Source organism: Ammospiza nelsoni, chromosome 4 (assembly GCF_027579445.1).
Source record: "Ammospiza nelsoni isolate bAmmNel1 chromosome 4, bAmmNel1.pri, whole genome shotgun sequence".
Classification (NCBI taxonomy): Eukaryota; Metazoa; Chordata; class Aves; order Passeriformes; family Passerellidae; genus Ammospiza; species Ammospiza nelsoni.
This window is the reverse complement of record NC_080636.1, coordinates 49874010-49892972: the sequence shown is the minus strand read 5'-3', so window position 1 is coordinate 49892972 and position 18963 is coordinate 49874010. Positions and strand designations below refer to the sequence as shown.

Here is an 18963-nt window from a genome sequence, read left to right as displayed (position 1 = left end):
TATTTACCCAGAGGACATAGTAATCTAGACAATTTGTTTTCTGAAAATATGCTTGTATTATTAATACAGTGTCTCTTCTTCCCTTTCTCCATTTGCTTACTTAACAATTTACCTCATTTTGTACCAAACCCCCAAATGATTTTGTGTGCAAAATGAATGGTGTGGTGCAGAGCAATGCCAAATTCTACAACAGATGTGTCCAGACACAGGTGTGCTGGAGTCCTAATATCAATGCTGCCTTTATATGCCCCTCTTTATACTAACAACAGTACAACTATGTCTGTTTTGGAAATCTGGGACCTCACAAATTGTATATTGCTGCTCTGGCAAGGTCAGCATGACCTTCCTGTGTTTGAGTTATGATAAGGATGAGTTTATATTTCTGTTTACTAATTACTTTGAATTATAAATGTTATTATTCATTAAAAATGCAGGAGACTGCTAGTAGCCTGCATCAGTATATACATGAACTAAAAATCTCAGTGTGGCCCCATAAATTGCCGGGAAGCCTTGAGTTAGACCTCATTATTCCTGTCCTGTACACACATTTCTTGTGAACTTCCCCCTACCTTCTGTTTTTGTGCCATTGAAATATTTTACTGAGAAATCTTCTTTAAGCTACACTTTGGATATGCATTTATAATTGGCTAATAGGATGCAATGCAATCACAACACAATCCTCTTTACTGCCTCCCCATCACCATTCCCCTCTCCCATTTAATAAACTAAAAGCTCAGGGCACAAATTTGGATGGAGGGTCAATGTAGATTTTGGCACATTTGCAGTAAAATAGAGATTAAGAACTAAAAATGAGCATTAAATATCCCCCCCAGTAATGAATAAAATATCTTTATTGGTTGGTGTTCTATCTGTAATAAAGCTAAAACGAACATGTAAATGATGTGGTCAAGCAGGAGGGCTGCTGAAGATAAGATTAACAGAAATCTAACACACATTTCCTTTTAGCTTCTTCTTGCTCAGATGACTGCTCCACATCTTTATACTGTTTTCACACATCCATGTGTAAGCAAGGGTAGACAAAAGAAACATTAAAATAAATATTTGACATTATACAGGCTTCTGGCTGAGCCAAGCAGTAGATTATTTTTCATGTCCTTCATCTGCAAAGGAGTAGGAACAAAGAATAACTGCCAGTAGTAACAGGTAATGGCTGCTGCCATGGAGAGTTTTCTGACTAGAGACAGATCCAGCTGCTGGTTATTTGCCCTGCTGCTCACCCAAGAAATGGGATTTAAAAAAATAAACAGGTTATGATCTTTATTTCTACCAAAGTCTCTGTGAAGGTGAAACTTGAAGGCAAATACTGAATACAAGAAGAAGGTGGATTTTTTTAAAGTTACTGCATGGTATTTATAATAGAATTCTAATAATAGAATTTATTAACTGACTGCACATGATGTTACAGAGACATCTTGCATGATTCACGTGCTAACATTTGTACAAAATCAAACATGCTTGCTGTCTTGCAATTTACAAAAAGCTGTGGAAAAAACCAGTCAAAAAAGCGTGCTATAATATTTTTAAAGCATTAATTGGTTACAGATTTTACTTTAAAATACAGATTTAAAGTAAAGGAAACATCATATAAGCAGAAATAAGTATAAGACTAAAGCTTGCATCTGTTAAACTCACATTTCAGAAGGGCTTAATTTAAACCAAGACCTTAAAATCTGTCAAGCTTACCTCAACAAACCTAATTCTGTCACAGAGAAGTGTGGTGCAATGTACTGCCAACACCAGATATTCTACACATCAGTCCTGGAGACTGGAAGCAAAAACAACTGATAGAACAATAATAATGTATTGTGTGTATGTATTGTCACAGTAAATAACAATAGAAAGTGGAACAAATTCCAAAAATCATAGTAAAAGTTACTTTGATTCTTGACATTCCACACAAAATGTAATTTCTGTTTAAACAATTGAGGTTCACATATCAGTGGTTTCCCCGCATGAAGCCTTGCACCCCCGTGAGTACAGAACCCAGAGAGAGGATGCCAAGCAAGCTGGTCTGTGCTCTGAAATCCTCTGTGGGACATAGGCCATCAGACTTGCTGTGTGGCTTTTGATTTAGTGTAAAAGTAAGCTCAATTTCCACACATCAAAAAATATATCAGAATGCAGTCAGGCACGTCTGCCAGCTCCCTTACAACACTCCAAATTTTGCATACAATTCCGTGCTCAACCCATGTTTACTGAAACAATAAACTGTAATACAATGGCAGCAGTGACTGATACTAAATGGACCACTCAGGCTGAACCTTCATTCAGCAAAGGCAAGGCAAGGTCCATGGTAACACACTCCTTGAAATCATCTAGCCCAACTGTTGCAAGATGTGGAATATGTAAAAATTTTCTTAAGAAAGAATATCCTTTGGTGTTTTGATCTTTATCTACTTTCAAGACTAACCAGCAAGAGGGGAGATTTAAGTCATGAAAAAGAGAGCACCCAACAAGCTCTAGGTGATGTCCAGGTGTTCTACCAAAAATTATTTTTTGGTGGAATTGTCTTGTTAAGGTTTGGGGCTGGACAGGCTTCGATGTTCTCAGAGCCAGGGGAGGCTAACAAAGCTTGGGAAGAAGGACGCACCGCTGTGGACAAAGTGGGTGCCCCATAGTGTCGCACACATCTTTTCATTAAAAATCCTTTCCTAGGATTTTTTCTTCCTGAGAAGCTGAGAGGCCTCAGGAACAAAATGTAAACAATGGTTATCTGCTGCTGTGGAATGCAACAGGTGCAGTTGTGATTGGTCTCATGTGGTTGTTTGTAATTAATGGCCAATCACAGTCAGCTGGCTCGGACAGAGAGCCGAGCCACAAGCCTTTGTTATCATTCTATCTTTCTATTCTTAGCTTAGCTAACCTTCTGAGATGAAACTTTTTCTTCTATTCGAGTAGTTTTAATGTAATATATATAATAAAATAATAAATCAGCCTTCTGAATAATGGAGTCAGATCCTTTTCTCTCACTTGAAAGCCCGTGTGAACACCATCACACCACAGTGCCCACCACAAATGCAGAATTTAGGGGCCACAAGGACACCTGGCAGAACTGCCAAGGTAAGGAAGAGACCAATGAAGATAACTCAATAATTGTGCTGGAATCGGCTCCCGCTGGGAATTCCGGCAGGGGCAGATCCCGACCGACTCACAGAGCACCGGCCCCAAACCCCCCGGGCACGGGATTAGTGAGCACCAGAGGTGAGACAACATTAACCACCAGAATACTGATTAGTATTACAAGAACTGTGTAACTTGCAGCCAACGAACAGCAACCCCTTTGTTTACTAAAACGTATAAATAGGGAGAAGTGCTGATCGTTGGAGCGCTTGATCTGTGTGTGGATTGTGTGCGGATTAACCGCCCAGGGTTGTGCAACTCTGAAACAGGCACTCGATGTCTCTCTCCAGTGTCTCTCGCTATCGCACCGGGCGCTCAGGCCGGCTCTGCGGGCAGCAGAGGCAGCGGGGCAAGGGGCGGGCGGCAAGCAGCACCGCCCGGAGCCGGTGAGGGCCGTGGGGAAGGGGAAGCCTCTTCCTAAGGGAAGCCTCCTCTCAGGCGGCACTTCCGCCGGGCAGCGGGCAGCGAGCAGCACCGCCCGGAGCCGGTGAGGGCCGTGAGGAAGGGGAAGCCTCTTCCCAAGGGAAGCCTCCTCTCAGACGGCACTTCCGCCGCCCGCCGTGCCCGCGATCACTTCCAGGTCGGGCTCCGCTTCCGGCGGGACGCGGGGCGCCGGGCCCCGCTCGCTGCCCGCCCGCGCTGCTCTGAGGGGCGGCGGCGGCCCGGCCGCGAGGGGGCAGCGCGGGGCGCGGGCGGGCCGGGCCGCGCTGGGCCCCGCGGAGATGTGGGCGCACGTCTGGCGGTTCCTGTACAGCCACTACTTTCGCTTCTGGCTCAAGTGGCTGCTGCGGCTGCTGACGGGCAAGTGCGAGCTGCAGCGCCTCCTGGGCGGCGCGGAGCCGGGAGCGCGGAGGACGCTGAGCGTAGGTAATGGAGGGGCCGGGGCCGCGGGGCCGCCTCGGAGCGGCAGTAGTGCCAGCGTCATTTAGCCTGGAAATGACCTCCGTCGTCATCATCGATTAACCCAGCACCGAACCCTGTCTGCCAGTGCCATATGCGCACCTCCTTTAAACCTCGCCGGGAATGGTGGTGACTGAACTGCTGTCCCGGGCAGCCTGTGCGGTGCTTGACAGCCCTTTCGGGGGTGGCTCTGCCCTCATATCCAACCTGAACCTCCCCTGGCACAACCTGAGCACGTGTCTGTCCTCCTGTGGCTGCTCACCTGGAGAAGGGATCGAGCCCCTCCTGTCCCAGGCTCCTTCCCAGGCGTGTAGGGATAGAGCAGGTTCCCCTGAGCCTCCTGCTTTCACAGCAGCACCTGGTGTGCACCCCACAATTGTATTGGCACTCTTCCTTTCGTCCCAGCTAGCCCGTGAGAATCCTGAATCAATGCCAGAACCAGCTTCCACAATTCACACCGGTACCTGGTGCGCGCCCCAGAATTGTGTTGGCACTCTGCCTTTCACCCCAGCTAGCCCGTGAGAATTCTAAATGAATGCCAGAACCAGCTTCCTTGTCTCCTTGCTAAGGAGATCCCAGTGTCATCAAAAAATGAATCAGAGTCTTCCCGTCACTTTGTGTATATGTTTTTACCTTACTTTACTAAAAAAATTGACTTTTTTTTTTTTAATATTTTATTATATATCCATAAATGCATTTTTTGGAGGTGAGGAAGAGTGATTTAACTTACAGTTCTGCTTGACGCAGAATTTTGGTCAAAATAGCAATTCAAGAAACTGCTGAATAAATTGCAGAAATGACCGTGCTTCCTTACTCTTCAGTAATAAATATGAAACAGGAAGATATCAATTGACATATTTCTCTCCTGACACCTTTTCTAATTTGCCTTTGTTTTGTACATGTAATTGATGCTTTAAAAAATCCAGATCTACTTTCAGCGTTGTACTGAAGAGTTATAAAAAAAGATCTGTGTAAATTAAGACATTCTGTTACCTGATAAACGGTTCATTTTAAGGTTGATTACTTTTTTATTACATGTATAAAAGGGATGCAGAATTTTATAATGGTTATATACTGCAAGAACACTTATTGACAATTATTTAAAACAGTTCAATTTAATGGTGAAATCTACTTTTTTCCATATTGCAGAACATTCACTGGAATCATCAAAAAATAAGGTAAGAGATAGCAGAGATGAAAGTGTAATAAAACCTTTTTTCAGAGGCAGATCCCAGGAAAATAACACATGCATCCACTTTCTGAAAGGGGCAAACTGAAGACGAGTAAAGGACAGAGAGAACTTGGAATTTTGTGTTCTGTGTGCTGAGTTTATTTAAGGTTTCTCAAAAATAATCCCATGGCCCTTCAAACATTTTTTTGAGTGAAATCTCAGCTTTGTTAGCTACCTGTCTTCTAATTCTGAAACATTTTCTTGGCTGCACTTGTTTCAGTTGGAGTAAGAAGAATATAAGTCAGCAGCTGAAAGCAAACAAGAACCTACAGCAAGCAACTCTCCAGCTTTGTATTTATTCTTTATGCAACTCCTATGTAAACATTGCTGTTTACAGCCTGACAAAGCACAAATCACACTCTCATGTAATTATTGCAGATGTTTTACGTGCAGTTGGAGCCAGTGCATTGTAATCAATTGCCTTAAACTGACCCTTTTCCTCTGATAGCAAATAATACACACAACAGACAGAGAGAAGCTGAGCAATAATAATAAAGTAGACAGTGTTTTCATTGCTCATGAACTCTTTACTGTGTTAACCACCTAGGTTTTGAGAAATGCTGTACACATTGAGGAAGCTGAAGTGGAGAAGTGTGTCAGAGATGTCATGAAAGCAAAGAAGATTGGACAGAAGGACACAAGGTGTGTTTGGAGACCTTTCTCTGTTCTCACTTGTTTCCATGTTCTTCCAGCTGCTTAACCTGAGCAATGTTTATATTCAACGCAGGTGTTCAGAATGAAATCTGAAAATGAATGTGGTTATGTTCTCATCAGTTCTAGAAAATGAACTGCAAAGTTTCATTCATGTGGATTTGGCATTACTGTGTGTCTGTTTGCAAGTCCCTTCTGGTACTCCATAATTCTGACTTGTATGATCATTGCATAAGTTAATTACAAGAACTATATAATTCCTTAGATATATTTGAGAGAATGTACTGATGCCTGATTACTGTTTGCATTCATCTATTCATCTGCATAAGTAATTAGTGAGTGCATTCATCTGCATAAGTAATTAGTGAGTGAGAAAAAAATTTCTTCTTTTTTTTCATTTTTTTGCATGTAAGATGTACAAAAAGTTTGGGGGTGGGTGAAGGTACAATGGTCAGGATGATACATGGAGTTTTGTGCCATGACAGATTTTAGCAGGTTTTGTTGTTGTTGTTGTTGTTTTTTGGGTTTTTTTTTTTTTTTTTTTTTTTTTTTTTTTTTTTGTGTGTGTGTGTGTGCTTTTTTGGGGCTTTGTTTTTGTTTTTTGGTGGTTTTTTTCTCTCTTTTTCTTCCCCATAATTGAAGGCAGTGGTGTCTGACTGCAGCCCTGGAATCAGCTAGACATGTTTAAAGTATGGAAGTGTACTTAACCAGCTGTAGTTCATAAAGGTACACATAAAGCACTTCCTAATTCTGGTGTTTACATAAGAAAGGTCTTATTTTGTAATTCAAGCTAGAATTCATGGCTGAGTAGCCTATTTAAATCTCCTCTATGGTGTTTTGTCATTATTTCAGGTTTAAGACAAATTTGCATATATCCTTGCTACAGATATCAGGTTATAAAAAATTGTATTTGGATGTGGAGAACCTGAGGAAGGTCCCATATGATTCAGAAAATGAAGAACACGAGGAACAGTTGATTGAGGTGAAATAATTTTTAAAATACATGCGCTGTTTGGTTGGTTTTTCCCCCCCTCCAAGTCCAACACCTTGAAAGAACTTATTGGTAACATTCTTACCAGCTGGCCTATTTAAAGCTCTTTTCTGCTTACAAACTGCAAAGCAGAACTGCAAACTGCAGAAATGACATATTAAAATATAACCTCGAAGAAAAAAGCTAGAGTTACCTGCAGTGGAGTTATTTTGTGTGAAATCAGACATAACAATATATATGTAGAAAAATTAGTTGGTGATGCAAAAGATTTATAACCTTATGCACACGTCTAACGTTGTAAACCACTAATAACTAAATAAAAAAGACACTAATTTTTTCTTATTACTGCATCCCAGTCAGTATCAAGGAAGGTGGTTTGGTGCTGGAAGATAAAACTTCATCATTATCTCAGCTTGCTATGGAAGGCCCAGCAGTGACGTGTTAAATGAGTATTCACTGAGCATTTATATTTCAGTTTATGGCTGTCCTATTACAAAATGATACACAAATTAATTTCTGTAGCGAAACAAGTCTTTGTTTCTTCAGTATTCCTGCAGCGCCTTTGTCTGTGAAGGGCAAATAGCACACTTGATGTTCAATATAATAACTTCCATAACTGCTGGAGTGAGCCATTGTAGCAGAGCCCAGACTGGCACTCACAGAGAAAAGCAGCATGCAGATTGTGCCCTGTTCCAGCCTGGTGAATGGTTTCCAGTGGCAGCAGCAATGTTCTCAATTGCTGTGGCCTGGGATACTTGATACGTGACATAACATGGCAGTCTGTTTGTGCAGCTCTGGAATTTGCTGATGCCTCACGAGAACCTGAAGGCCAGAATCAGCAAACAGTGGTGTGACATCGGCTTCCAGGGCGACGATCCTAAAACTGACTTCAGAGGGATGGGGCTGCTGGGCCTGGTGAACCTGGTGTAAGTGAAAAGAGGGATTTCATGCTTTCTGTAACTGATTTGCAGTGTCTGTCTTTTCTCTCGTTAATGCTGTTTCTAATAGAAACTGAGTAGAAGCAAGTAAAAAGTATTGTGTTCTACATTTCTGGTGGCTGCACATTGTAAACATATGATGTGCTTGGGTAAGGACAAGAAGTGAGGGAAGGGACAGAAACTTGCCCAACCTTATTTTGTTGTTGCCTTATGATAGAGTCAGTAGGTTGTACCTAACTTGTCAAAAGCTTTAAAAATTCCTGAATGTAAAAATTCCTACTGTAATGGAAAATAGGCAAGTTTACATATCTTTGCTAAGCTAACTTTTTGGACTAGGTTGAACTTCATATTTGATGTTCAGATCACAGTGATTTTTATTTTTTTTACAGTATTAGTTCACGCTGAATATAGTTTATTTTGCTGCCTTTTCCATGGTTTTTATTTTGTGCCATATCCCAGTTAAAAGCTAATTTTCGCCTTCAGTTTAAAGGTACAGATTTTAATGTTGACATGAACTCAGTATTTTTTCCCAAAGAATCTAAAATACTATTTTACACCGGCAGGTATTTTAGCAAGCATTACACCAGTGAAGCTCGTCAGATCCTTTCTCGGTCCAGTCACCCAAAGCTGGGGTAAGTCACTCCAGAGTTTTTTCTGGCTGCTTCTATGTCAGAACTTAAGTGAATACTCTTAAACATGTGTCCGGAAGGTAAAGAGGAAAATACATGTGGGCTTTTTCCATTAAAGGATGAAAAAAGGGTCAAAATAGAAAAATGTGAGAAACCAAACACAGAAAGCAATTTCTAGCTGGGAACTAAGTGCAGCTTTTTTTTTTTTCCCAGAATAGATTTGTTGGGGCAAAAATGTTGCAAAATATCATCTTTATTTAACATAGTAAATGCCTTTAACGTTGTAGTTGGTTTTATTTATAGTAGACTTAGATTAGATTTAGAAATTCATACTTGTTTTTCACCTTCTTACTGATCCTGTGTTGGGATAGTTTAGATTACCTCTTAAGGTCCTTTTCTCCCTCTGGGTTTCTGCTGTGTAATAAGTATTTACAAACAGGTGGTGTGTTTGTTTAAATTTGTTTTCAAAAACTTTGCATATTTAGGTATTTAGCAGTTTTTACAGAGAAATATGCTCTTAAACCAGTCAGATAAAATAATCTGATCTGTCTAGCTCGTTGTTAACTTGATGAGCTACCAAAAAACAGGAGCCCTTTGTGACTTTGATTGTAAATAACATTACCCTGTGCAACTCTGTCATCAACAGGTTATGTGAGACTTTTTGCTCAATTACATAATTGGTAGAAATTAATTGATTTTTACTTTTTTTTCCTCTACAAAAACTTGTTGTTTAAGAATTTCTATTCTAATACTTTTTATACCATGCTACAGAAAACCAGATTCGTTCAGCTTGAGCAGCAGGTTGAAGTAGACATTCCATTTACACTGCAGCAATGTTTTTCACATCCAATTTTCAATATTCCAGCAGATCTAAGGATTTCAAATGATTAAGTTGAAGTCAGCTGGTTAGCTTTGCCATCTCAATCTCACAGTAACTTTTACAAGTATCACAGGACAGTTGTGGACTGTCAGAGCTTTCCTAGAGCAGAGTGTGCCAGGGAACCTTTAAGTCTCCCAGTCCATACTGCACACCCATGGTTTGTGTTGCAGGTACTCCTATGCCATAGTTGGGATCAATCTGACAGAGATGGCATACAGCTTGCTCAAGAATGGTGCTTTGAAGGGCCATCTCTACAACATGGTCTCTGGGCTGCCACAGATGGAGCACTTCCATCAGTTCTACTGTGAGTACCCCCAGCTGCTCTAGTACTCAGGGGTGGCCACAACACAGAGTTTGGGCTCCTTGGAGTGCATTTCCACTCTTCTCCATTAGCCAGAGCAAGCTGCTTGCCTCCTGTATTGGAAATGCACCTGTTGCCTAAACACTGTGCTGCAGAAATGTACATTTAAGGATCATTTCTGTGGCTTTCTGTATTTTAGATGTTCCAGTCTGCAAACTCAGTGTTTGCAGATTTATTTTTTAGTTATTATTAAAGCATCCAGAGGCTTGCTGTAGATCAGGATGGGACAGTCCTTGTTTTAAGGGGATGAAGAGAGTCTAAAGGAGCACTCTAGGACTGGCTGTATTTTATTTTCTTCACAGGTTATCTAGTTTATGAGTTTGACAAGTTCTGGTTTGAAGAGGAACCAGAAAGCATTATGCACTTCAACCAGTACAGAGAGAAATTCCATGAAAAAATTAAGGGACTTCTACTGGATTACCGTGTGGCACTGACCTTACAAGATACAAAGAAACCTTAATTCCTCTGCAGTACATGAGGTTCTGTATTAAAAATTGAGTGATGCATTCAGATGCAAAGTTTGTGTGTTTCACCAAAAACTGTCTAACAACAGAACTTTTTTTTTTTTACATTAAAAAAAAAGAAAATTAGCAAAATTCAGTTAGGAAAGCTTGGACAATCAACCTCTGTTTACAGGTATTTTTATGCTATTCTCCAAAGGGCAGCTTTCTGAAAAGGAAACAAAACCCAGCCAACAAACCAACACAAAAACAACCCACAAATCTCAAGAACCTCTGGATTGCTTACTTGTACATTTTCTTTTATACTTCTTGGTGCAGAAATGTGAAGCAGGTATTTGTGCTGCATCATATTTTCTATGAATGGGTTTGACTGTTAATGGTCTTTTAAAAGACAGTTTAAGTTGTGCTTTTCAAATTTGAATTTAAATTCCAACCTTGTAATGTAATGGTTGAGGTTCAGGTTTAGTTGAAATTATTGTGGTTTTAGATTCTTTGTGTTCTTGTTCCTTTATATGTCATCGATCATTCACTCAACAATGTTAAATTTCTTTGCATTTAAGAGGTCCTCAAAGGAGATGTGTTATTTGTTTATAATTTTGGAAAAGAGGCTTCATCCATCAGCATATTGTACTTACTAGAAATTACTTCTGGAAAAGGAAATTTATTTATGGATTTGTACCAGCCAATTCCTATGCTTGAAAGAAGTTTAGTTTGCAAACAAACAAAAAGAACCACGTGTCATCAGCATGAGAATAAGATCCTCAGGCTAAAGCTACTCTTTTAGAAGTATTCCTATTGTAAAAACTTTTGATTCTTTCTAATCTGACTTCAAATGATGAGAAAGATTGACTCAGAATCTGGTGTCAGCCCTTTCTTTTAGCAGCTAAGGGGGTATTCTTAGTGGGAGATACAACAGATTTACTTTAGTCCTTTTATAAATTTAAAAAACCCCTTTATTGCAGCTGCAATCCTTATTTTGTAAAAATAAATTCACATCTGAGTACAAGTCTAAAAAAGATGTATTTTCCATAGAAGGGATGCAACTTTGATGTGTTCCTTAGTGTTGCCCTCCTCAGACAATCTAATAGATAGAACTTCATGTCTGTATTGTGACTAATTATTGCTCAGAGCAACTTTAAATGGATTTGGTATGACCATCACTTTGTTTTCTAAGACCTTCTATTAAATAAGTGCCTTCTGCTGTTTTCAATCAGCTTTTTATTTTGAGTCTTCTAACTAGATCACAGCCTTAGAAACTTGAGTAATTTGAGAAAGATTTTTTCACCTTATACCTGAATGGTTCACAGTGGCATAAAATTTGTATGTTATACAAGCTTTCATGTATTTTTTCAATCATCTCAGGTAAACTAGTTCATTTCTAGTCAATGACTACTCCAGAAGAGATTCCTGAAGAATATAAGCATTGAACACAATGAATGGAAGCATGATGAGGGAAAAAAAGAAAAGACAACCCCCTGTTTGTAATGAGTGTTATTACACTCCATAAGTATGAAATATAATATGTGTAATACTGCATTGGAGAGCATCAAAGGCCACCTGGACACAGCCCTGAGCAGCCTCCTTTGAGGGCCCTGCTTTTCTGTTTCTCTGAGCTTTGCAGACCCTGTACATGCCAAAAACCCAAGGAAGGAAGTGGAAAATGGCCCAGGTGGTTCCTTTCTAGCCCCATCTTCTGTTGAGTTTGTCTGTATTAGTAACTTTCTCTATGGCTTGTAGCTCTCCTTTGCAAGCAAAACACGACTGACTTTGAACTCCAGAAATGATTCCCATTATGTCTGGCAGCAGCAGCAAAGGAGATGCCATTTGTGTTCATCTTCTGCCTGCCAGCTAGTTCCAGAATCGTTTGAGCCATCTCTTAGGCTCCCCTGAGCTATGTCTGCCAGCTTTTTTTCTGTTTTTCCCTGCAGTTGCAAAATTCATTTCCAGCACTGAAACTTCCACTGGGCTCCTTGTTCACCAGGAGACTGACATTTAATTATTGCTGAGGCTTCTAAAGCCCAACCATAGAGTCTCAGGGTTCCTACCACACACCTGAGATGCTTTAGTGTTAAATGTAGTTCGAGCTTGTAATGAAATGCATCTTTGCTAGTTTTTTTTCTTCCTAAATCAGTGGGTGATCTGGGAAGCAAACTGTGGCAGTAAAGCCAGCCATCAGCAGGTGAGTGAGACACGAGGGAATGCATTAGTTTGCATGTAGTAATTCAGGTGAATGTTGATCTTAGGCTGCAGTGCACCTTCCCGGGAGCCAGTTAGGATTTGCATGTGGATTTGTATGGTCAGCTAGCCCAGTAATCCTTTCTAGGAGTCACTCACTGTTTGTAGACTAATCCTGGCTGTCCCTGTGTGCACCCCTGGTAGGTTAGCTGTGTTGTGGTGGTAGCTAGAAAATGTACTGAAATAGGTAAAATTGTGTTTAGAGAAGGCAAGGACAAGGCTTTACTAGTCAGTGCTGTTTTTGCTAACTCTGTTGTAACGTGACAATCCTAAGGTTATGGAAGACTGGAAATGGAGGTAGGCCACTTTTCTGCAAGGTGATACATTCTTGAACATCAGAATTTGTTGCTCACAGGTTATAATAAGAGTTAAAAACTCAGTATTATTAACCATCATGTTTTAAACACATATTATCTTAGAACTTGCAAGTGCTGTTAGTTTTCTAACTTGCTGCCTCTTTAAAACATTCACTATGTGAAAGCTTTTATGCAATAGTAGTAAAAAAAAATTAAAACTGGAGAAAGGGTGGTTTTCTAAATTTGTTGTTGTTCCTGTAGCAAATGTTTAACAAACTACCTTCACTTTTGTTGTTTAGTGTATGCTTGAAACACGGTGCCACTCTATGATCAAATTTATCTGGAGATAAGCAGAAGTTTACTACAAGCAAATGTAAAGTCTAGTCTTTCACTAAGTAAACATGTTGTTTCAGAGGTAAGAACTTGATTGGAAAGCCATGTGAAGACAGTGTTACATAGGAAGAAAGGAACAATCCTTTCAAACTGGCTGTGCCAGTTGATACAGCCTTGTAAAGAATAGGGCATTTTGTCCTAAGGGGCAAAAGGGGCCAATTCAAACACCCCAGGTACATAGTGTCAGACTTTCAGTCTTTGAAAAGCAAAACAAAAATGCAACATCTAACAAAACAAAAAGCAGTCTTTGAAAAATGCAACAAAAATTAAACACACACATAGTTCCATTGGTTTTCCAGATTTTCCATCCTAGTTTAAATAGAATTTCACAAAAGAAATAACTTAGCCTTTTTTTAGGAATTATGATGGAAAAGTTTGTGTTTAGTTAGGTGGGAGTTGAGCAATCGGCACCCTTGACAATACTGCTAGTGATGTGGTGAAGATGTAGCCTGTGCTTTCCCTGTCATTGCTGTTTGTGTTGCTGTAGTACCACGGTGACCCATCCTTGGACTGGTGTTTCTTGTGCCATTCTAGATACTGTCTTTCTCTGGGGAATTGGGAACAACCCAGACATGCCCAAGACAACTTGTGGGCAGTTTCTTCTTATGACACTGTGCTTAGACAGCTGCATACCAGTAGGAATTCCTGTTTACCACAATGTAAAAGCAATAATGTGTACTGTGATGTCTGTGTAATAGAGATGTTTACAATGGTAGCAAATAAAGAACGGGTTAGTCCAAAATATTGTCAGCAGTCGTGTCTTTGGCCTGCTAGAAAATGGAACAATTTTCAGTTTCCTGCACTGGGATATGAGTGGAAGCTTTCTCCTAGTTTGTTCTTTCCCCCCATCCTCCTAGATTGCCCCCAGCTTGCTGAGAGGTCCTTGGTTCTCAGTCCTGTTTCCCAGATGGGCTGCTGTGCTCTGCTGCAAGTGGTACAGGTTTATTACTGCTTTGTTTCAGTTCTTTTAAAATCTTCACTTGAAAAGAAGCACTCTCTCAAGCTTAAAAAAAATTAAAACAAATCCAAAGCACAAAAAAAGCCCCTACCAAACCCAACCCCCCCCAAAACCCCACAACAGTGACTTTATTTGAAGGACCTGGAAGTTAACTCTCAGAGGCAACTCAAAATCTGAGCATTTTTGCTCAGGAGGAACAACATTTAAAAGCTGGAGAACAACTCTAGAGATAGAAACCCTCAAGTGTTGCTGGTTTGTTGTTTTTTTTTTCACTCCATATCTTCTGGCATGAATACAGTACATACAGTAAGCCTTTAAAAATACTATCATTTTCCCCAAAGTTTCACACCATTGTATGCTGGTCACCTGAATTCCTGTGTGGCTTTCTGTTCAGCAGCTCCCACACTGCTACTAAAGAGCAGGCACAGCAGATCTTGTCACCAAACACACTTCCAGGTGTCCTGATCAGGGGGGCAGCCTCATCCAAACCAAACTGGGAAAGATCAGCTCACCTGGCTGCTGCCTATAGCAATGCCATCCTTGAAGAGGAGCGGGCTCACACCTGGGAGCTTTGCTGATGTGATCAGGAGGGTAAGGAAGGGCACTGGAGCAAAATAATTCTTGTCAAGCCCTGCATCCCCTGCTGTGGGTGGGGTGGGAACAAAGCTGACAAGCTCTTAAAAGAAAAATGTTTTGGAGAACTTAAAAAGGTCAGTGGTCCACTTAAAGATGCTAATTCTTAGTGCTGAAGACTTCCATGGCAGCTTATTCAGCTGCCAGACAATGTAACAAAGCCCCCACTTTGGCTTCTTAAATTAAAACAAAGCAGTAGCATTCAAAATGGTGATCATGGTTTCAGATTAATACCATTATTTGACACATCTGTAAACCCATCCACAGCCACAGCATACAGTGCTTTTTCATACCATTACCAGGAGACATACTAACATTTGTCTGTGTAATAAAGCACAACCACCTCATTTTCCCTCTAGCATGACTTTAATAGTTAAAAATCAAATCTGTGCAGAGTGTACTTTATTTGTTCACATTACCTATTTGTGGTTAAAAACCACTTAATCTGACAGTTTAAAAGCATTCTTTTAAAACAAAAGAATTAAACATAGCTTGTGCTAAAAAAACCTGCAAGGTACGTGGATGCAGTATTATACAGGAGTATAAAAATCAACAGTATTCTACAGAAAATATTCTCAAAACAGCAAATAAAGATTAGGCATGTAGGCATGATCCTGAAACAAACAAATATGAATTAAAAAACAGCTAACAAAATCTAAAAAAAAATCCCAAATACCTGTATAAAAAAGCAAGGATTCAAAGTGCAGGTGCTCCAGTTTTCATTTCAACACATTATTCAGTAAGTCAATACAGGATACTATTCATTTCATATAAAGTGACAGTGTTCTCAGTAAGATTTAAACATTCAGTTACATTATCTTGCAGATTTCATTACTGCTGCTTTACACTGTAGTAAATAAAGACTTATGCAATACAGGCTTTTATTAATCTAACAAGAATATGATAGGTTGGTGGTAAAGGTTAGTTTTAAGAACTAAGCTATATGTGCTGTAGATCCAGCCTTAGAAGCAGATACATATATACTTTTTTTCCCCTAAGCTTTTAAAAACAGACTTCAAATTTTGAAAAGAGACTCTCCCAATCTGTTCTGGGACCTGCATACAGTGTCTTTGGAGAACACCAGCAAAGCTTCCAAGTCCACTGGCTGGGGACACAGCTCTGGGCAGGGTCATGCTGGAGATCTTCCTTTGGTGGCCCCAGCTGGCAAAGTCAAATGGGCAGAAACCATCACATTGATCCACACTTGCCTGATTTGGTGAACCCATTAGGTTGGGATGCTCTCACTTGAGCATACCAGTCTCAGGCACAGGAAGTTAGGAGCCAGGCAGGTGTCACTGAAGTGGTCTTTCATAGATTCAGAAAAGTAAAATCAAAGCATTCCTCTTTGGAAAAAAAAAAATACTAAATAAAATTATGATTCAAGAATGTTGCCTGGAACTTATTTTCACCTGAGGTCCTTTTCAGGTTGACAGTGTCCCTTTAAATTTTAGGTTCTTCCCATTTTGTTGTTTGTTTTTCCCCAAGCATCAGATCTCTATATATGCCTATTTTAAAAACGCTCATAAATATTGGCATTAAGTTTACATTTAGAAATTAAGAACTAATCTTTACCATTATACACGGACAGCAATATTAATAATACACACACTTCACTGACAAGCATTTTCTTTTCTGTATTTTGAATAAAATCTGCATGTGTAACATTTCCCACAGAAAGAGTGATTATACTTGAAGATAGTTATGTTTGCACCCCAACATTTTCACATTAGTGAAAACAACTAAAATACCAGGGCCTCTGCCAGGTACTAATAAATAGAGAATAAAAAGAAAACTGAAATAAAAAACCCAGCTGCCTTTTATCCCGACATAGTAGAGATCTCGTAGTCACTGGCCGAGGTGATTGGCTTGCCCCTCATCCTGATGTTTTTGGCGTTGGTGATCCTGGCCATCATGGACACGGGCTTGTCGAAGTACCTGACGAGGGCGGGCTCGGTGAGCAGGGAGGCCAGGAACTGCTCGAAGGTGATGGCCCAGTCCCTGTCAAGGCTGGTGCTGCGGCGCAGGGCCGGGCTGCGCCCGCTGCGCACCAGCACCGTGTCCTCGCCGATGTCCTCGCAGTGCAGCTTGTCCTCGTCGTGCGAGCCCGCGCTCAGCACCGAGTACGAGGACATGGAGCTGTCGTCCTTGGTGTCGTCGTCGGAGATGAGCATGGAGGAGCAGGCCCCATTGTCCCTGGGAGACGAGTCCTCCAGCTTGATGTCCTCCATGTGCATGCCCAGGGCGCCGTCGGTGCCGGCCGCCTCCTCCTCGCCGGCCGCGAGGCCGCCGCGGAACGCCTTGTGCTGCTCCAGGGGGAACTGCTGCTGCTCCTTCTTGGGGAACAGCTCACCCTGCGCGGCCTTGCCGCAGCTGCTGCTGTCCGTGTCGCCGGGGGGCTGCATGCTGAAGAGCTTCCCCACCTCCCCGATCTCCAGCAGCAGGCTGGTCACGGCAGCTGTGGCGTGGTACAGGTCCTGCTCGTTGGGGTCCTCACTGAACATGTTGTACATCGTCTTGCACAGCTCAATGAACTGCCCCTAAACACCACAGGAGGAGGGAACATTAACACGAGCAGGAAAAAATCACACTGACGTCTTCCAAACCAGTTTTAAAACACTGGGATTGAGGCAGGACACAAGGGTTTACGTGACTGAAGTGAAATTTGAAATAATGCAGGTGCAGTCTAGGAAGCATACTCTATGGCTGGGCAGTCACATATGTAGCATCTCTAAAAGGTATTTAGAATAAATGATTGGATGTTTTGTCCAACATACCACAAATACACTTCACTGCAGCCACAGGAGGGCAACAGAGGGTGAGCAGTGAGACACTTTGCATTGATTTTGGTGGATTCTCTTGTAGGAACGATGCTAAGTATAACTAAGGGTTCGCTAAAACTGATGAGAAGTAATGAACAATCAAGTCCTGCAGCATTTAGCTGACAGGAGTAACTTAGTTGGATACAATTATTTGAAATTCAAAACTGACAAATGAGATGGGAAGATTTGCTCAGGGCTACCTTAAGTAAGAATCACTGTTCTACAGGAAATAAACCTTCCCTACATTCTCTGGAGGAAAGAGCTATCCCAATGGGTCTCCTCCTCCTCCCCAGCAGCTGTGGATCTGAGGGGATTGAGACTAGCAGTACAAACTACAAAACACAAAATACTCTTTCAGGTTATGCTTATTAGACATGAAGAGCTGGCTGGTGATATTCAGCGTCACATCCTTTGTCTAAAGATCAAAATAATATGTTTTACCTTTCCTACATGTGTGTATCTCATTTTTGGGATGTTTTGGGAGCTGAATGCCAGTTAAAACTATTTTGTAAACAATAAACTTCTGCAATCAGTTGACTGCTACTCTGGTAAAAAAGTATCTGCTCAAAATAAAACCTCTGTTCAGTGTTAATACATTGAATATTTATAGATATGTGAAGAAAGTTTAAATTTAATGAAAAGTGGCAGCAGAAGTACCTGATTTAGCTTGGGTAAGTCCTTTGTGTTTTTTGCTTTGGATTTATTCTCTTGGCTCCACATTCTCAGGTAATTTCGATTCTCTTGTGAGCTCTTCTTGCCTATTGCCAACAAATTACCCAGAGAGGGAGAAAAAGTCCATGAAGAAACCTCAAATTATTCCCTTTATTCCCCGTTTTCAAAAGGAGCATCTTTACATGAAATGAAAGATGTAACTCACAAGGAGACACCAAGCATACCTTTGTCTGTTTTCAGACTCACTGTAACAAACCCATCATCTACTCCATGTTTGCTCCTGCTGTCTAGGCCAACAACTAGGATGTGGAGGGGCAGGGGGAGAGAGAGATCAGTGTGGGTTTAGATACAGACATTGTTTTCACATGCACAGTGCAAAATAACAAAATGTTTACAAATATTTACAAACTCTGCAAAAAAAGCAGAGAAAAATTGCAGGTATAAATTCTGGCTTTGTTTACCCTTAAACCTGCCCATAAATTCCATTTAATTTATACTGTCACTGCTTAGGCTGGGACAACCTTAGGTTTTGTCCACATAGTAAAATGATTAACCCATGCTAACACAACACACCTCCTAGCATGATACATGCTTGGTGATTGTACTAGTGCATCCTCTTGCCTCTCAGGAGCTGAAATTGCCATTTCTAGACTATTAACTCTTACCTGTATTTTCAAACAACTTTCCTCCCACTTATAACCTGAAGGATGGGTTATATTTTTCTTGAATCAAAAAGAAACTTCACATCAAGTATAACAAGAAAGAGAAAGTCAA

General features: G+C 40.8%; 2 protein-coding genes across 4 annotated transcripts in view; one reads left to right on the top strand and one right to left on the bottom strand.

Annotated features, from left to right (window-relative positions):
- The first annotated feature begins 3803 nt into the window (after positions 1-3803).
- Positions 3804-13849, top strand: ELMOD2 (ELMO domain containing 2). Its single transcript, XM_059469882.1, has 8 exons — positions 3804-4008; positions 5191-5219; positions 5820-5914; positions 6776-6905; positions 7707-7840; positions 8416-8484; positions 9532-9665; positions 10025-13849. Exons 1-8 carry the CDS (start codon positions 3864-3866, stop codon positions 10180-10182), a joined length of 894 nt encoding a protein of 297 aa, XP_059325865.1. The 5' UTR covers positions 3804-3863; the 3' UTR covers positions 10183-13849.
- A 1196-nt stretch (positions 13850-15045) lies between these two features.
- The window catches only part of TBC1D9 (TBC1 domain family member 9), a 44206-nt gene continuing 40288 nt past the window's right edge, over positions 15046-18963 (bottom strand). For 2 of the 3 annotated variants that reach the window (XM_059470667.1, XM_059470669.1), the window contains exons 19-21: positions 18414-18488; positions 18175-18275; positions 15046-17235 (exon numbers count right to left, since the gene is read on the bottom strand). In XM_059470667.1, coding sequence (XP_059326650.1) covers positions 16516-17235; positions 18175-18275; positions 18414-18488 — 896 coding nt within the window. In that variant the 3' untranslated portion in view covers positions 15046-16515. The remainder of the gene's footprint in view (positions 17236-18174; positions 18276-18413; positions 18489-18963) is intronic. The other variant, XM_059470668.1, reaches the window with a different exon arrangement.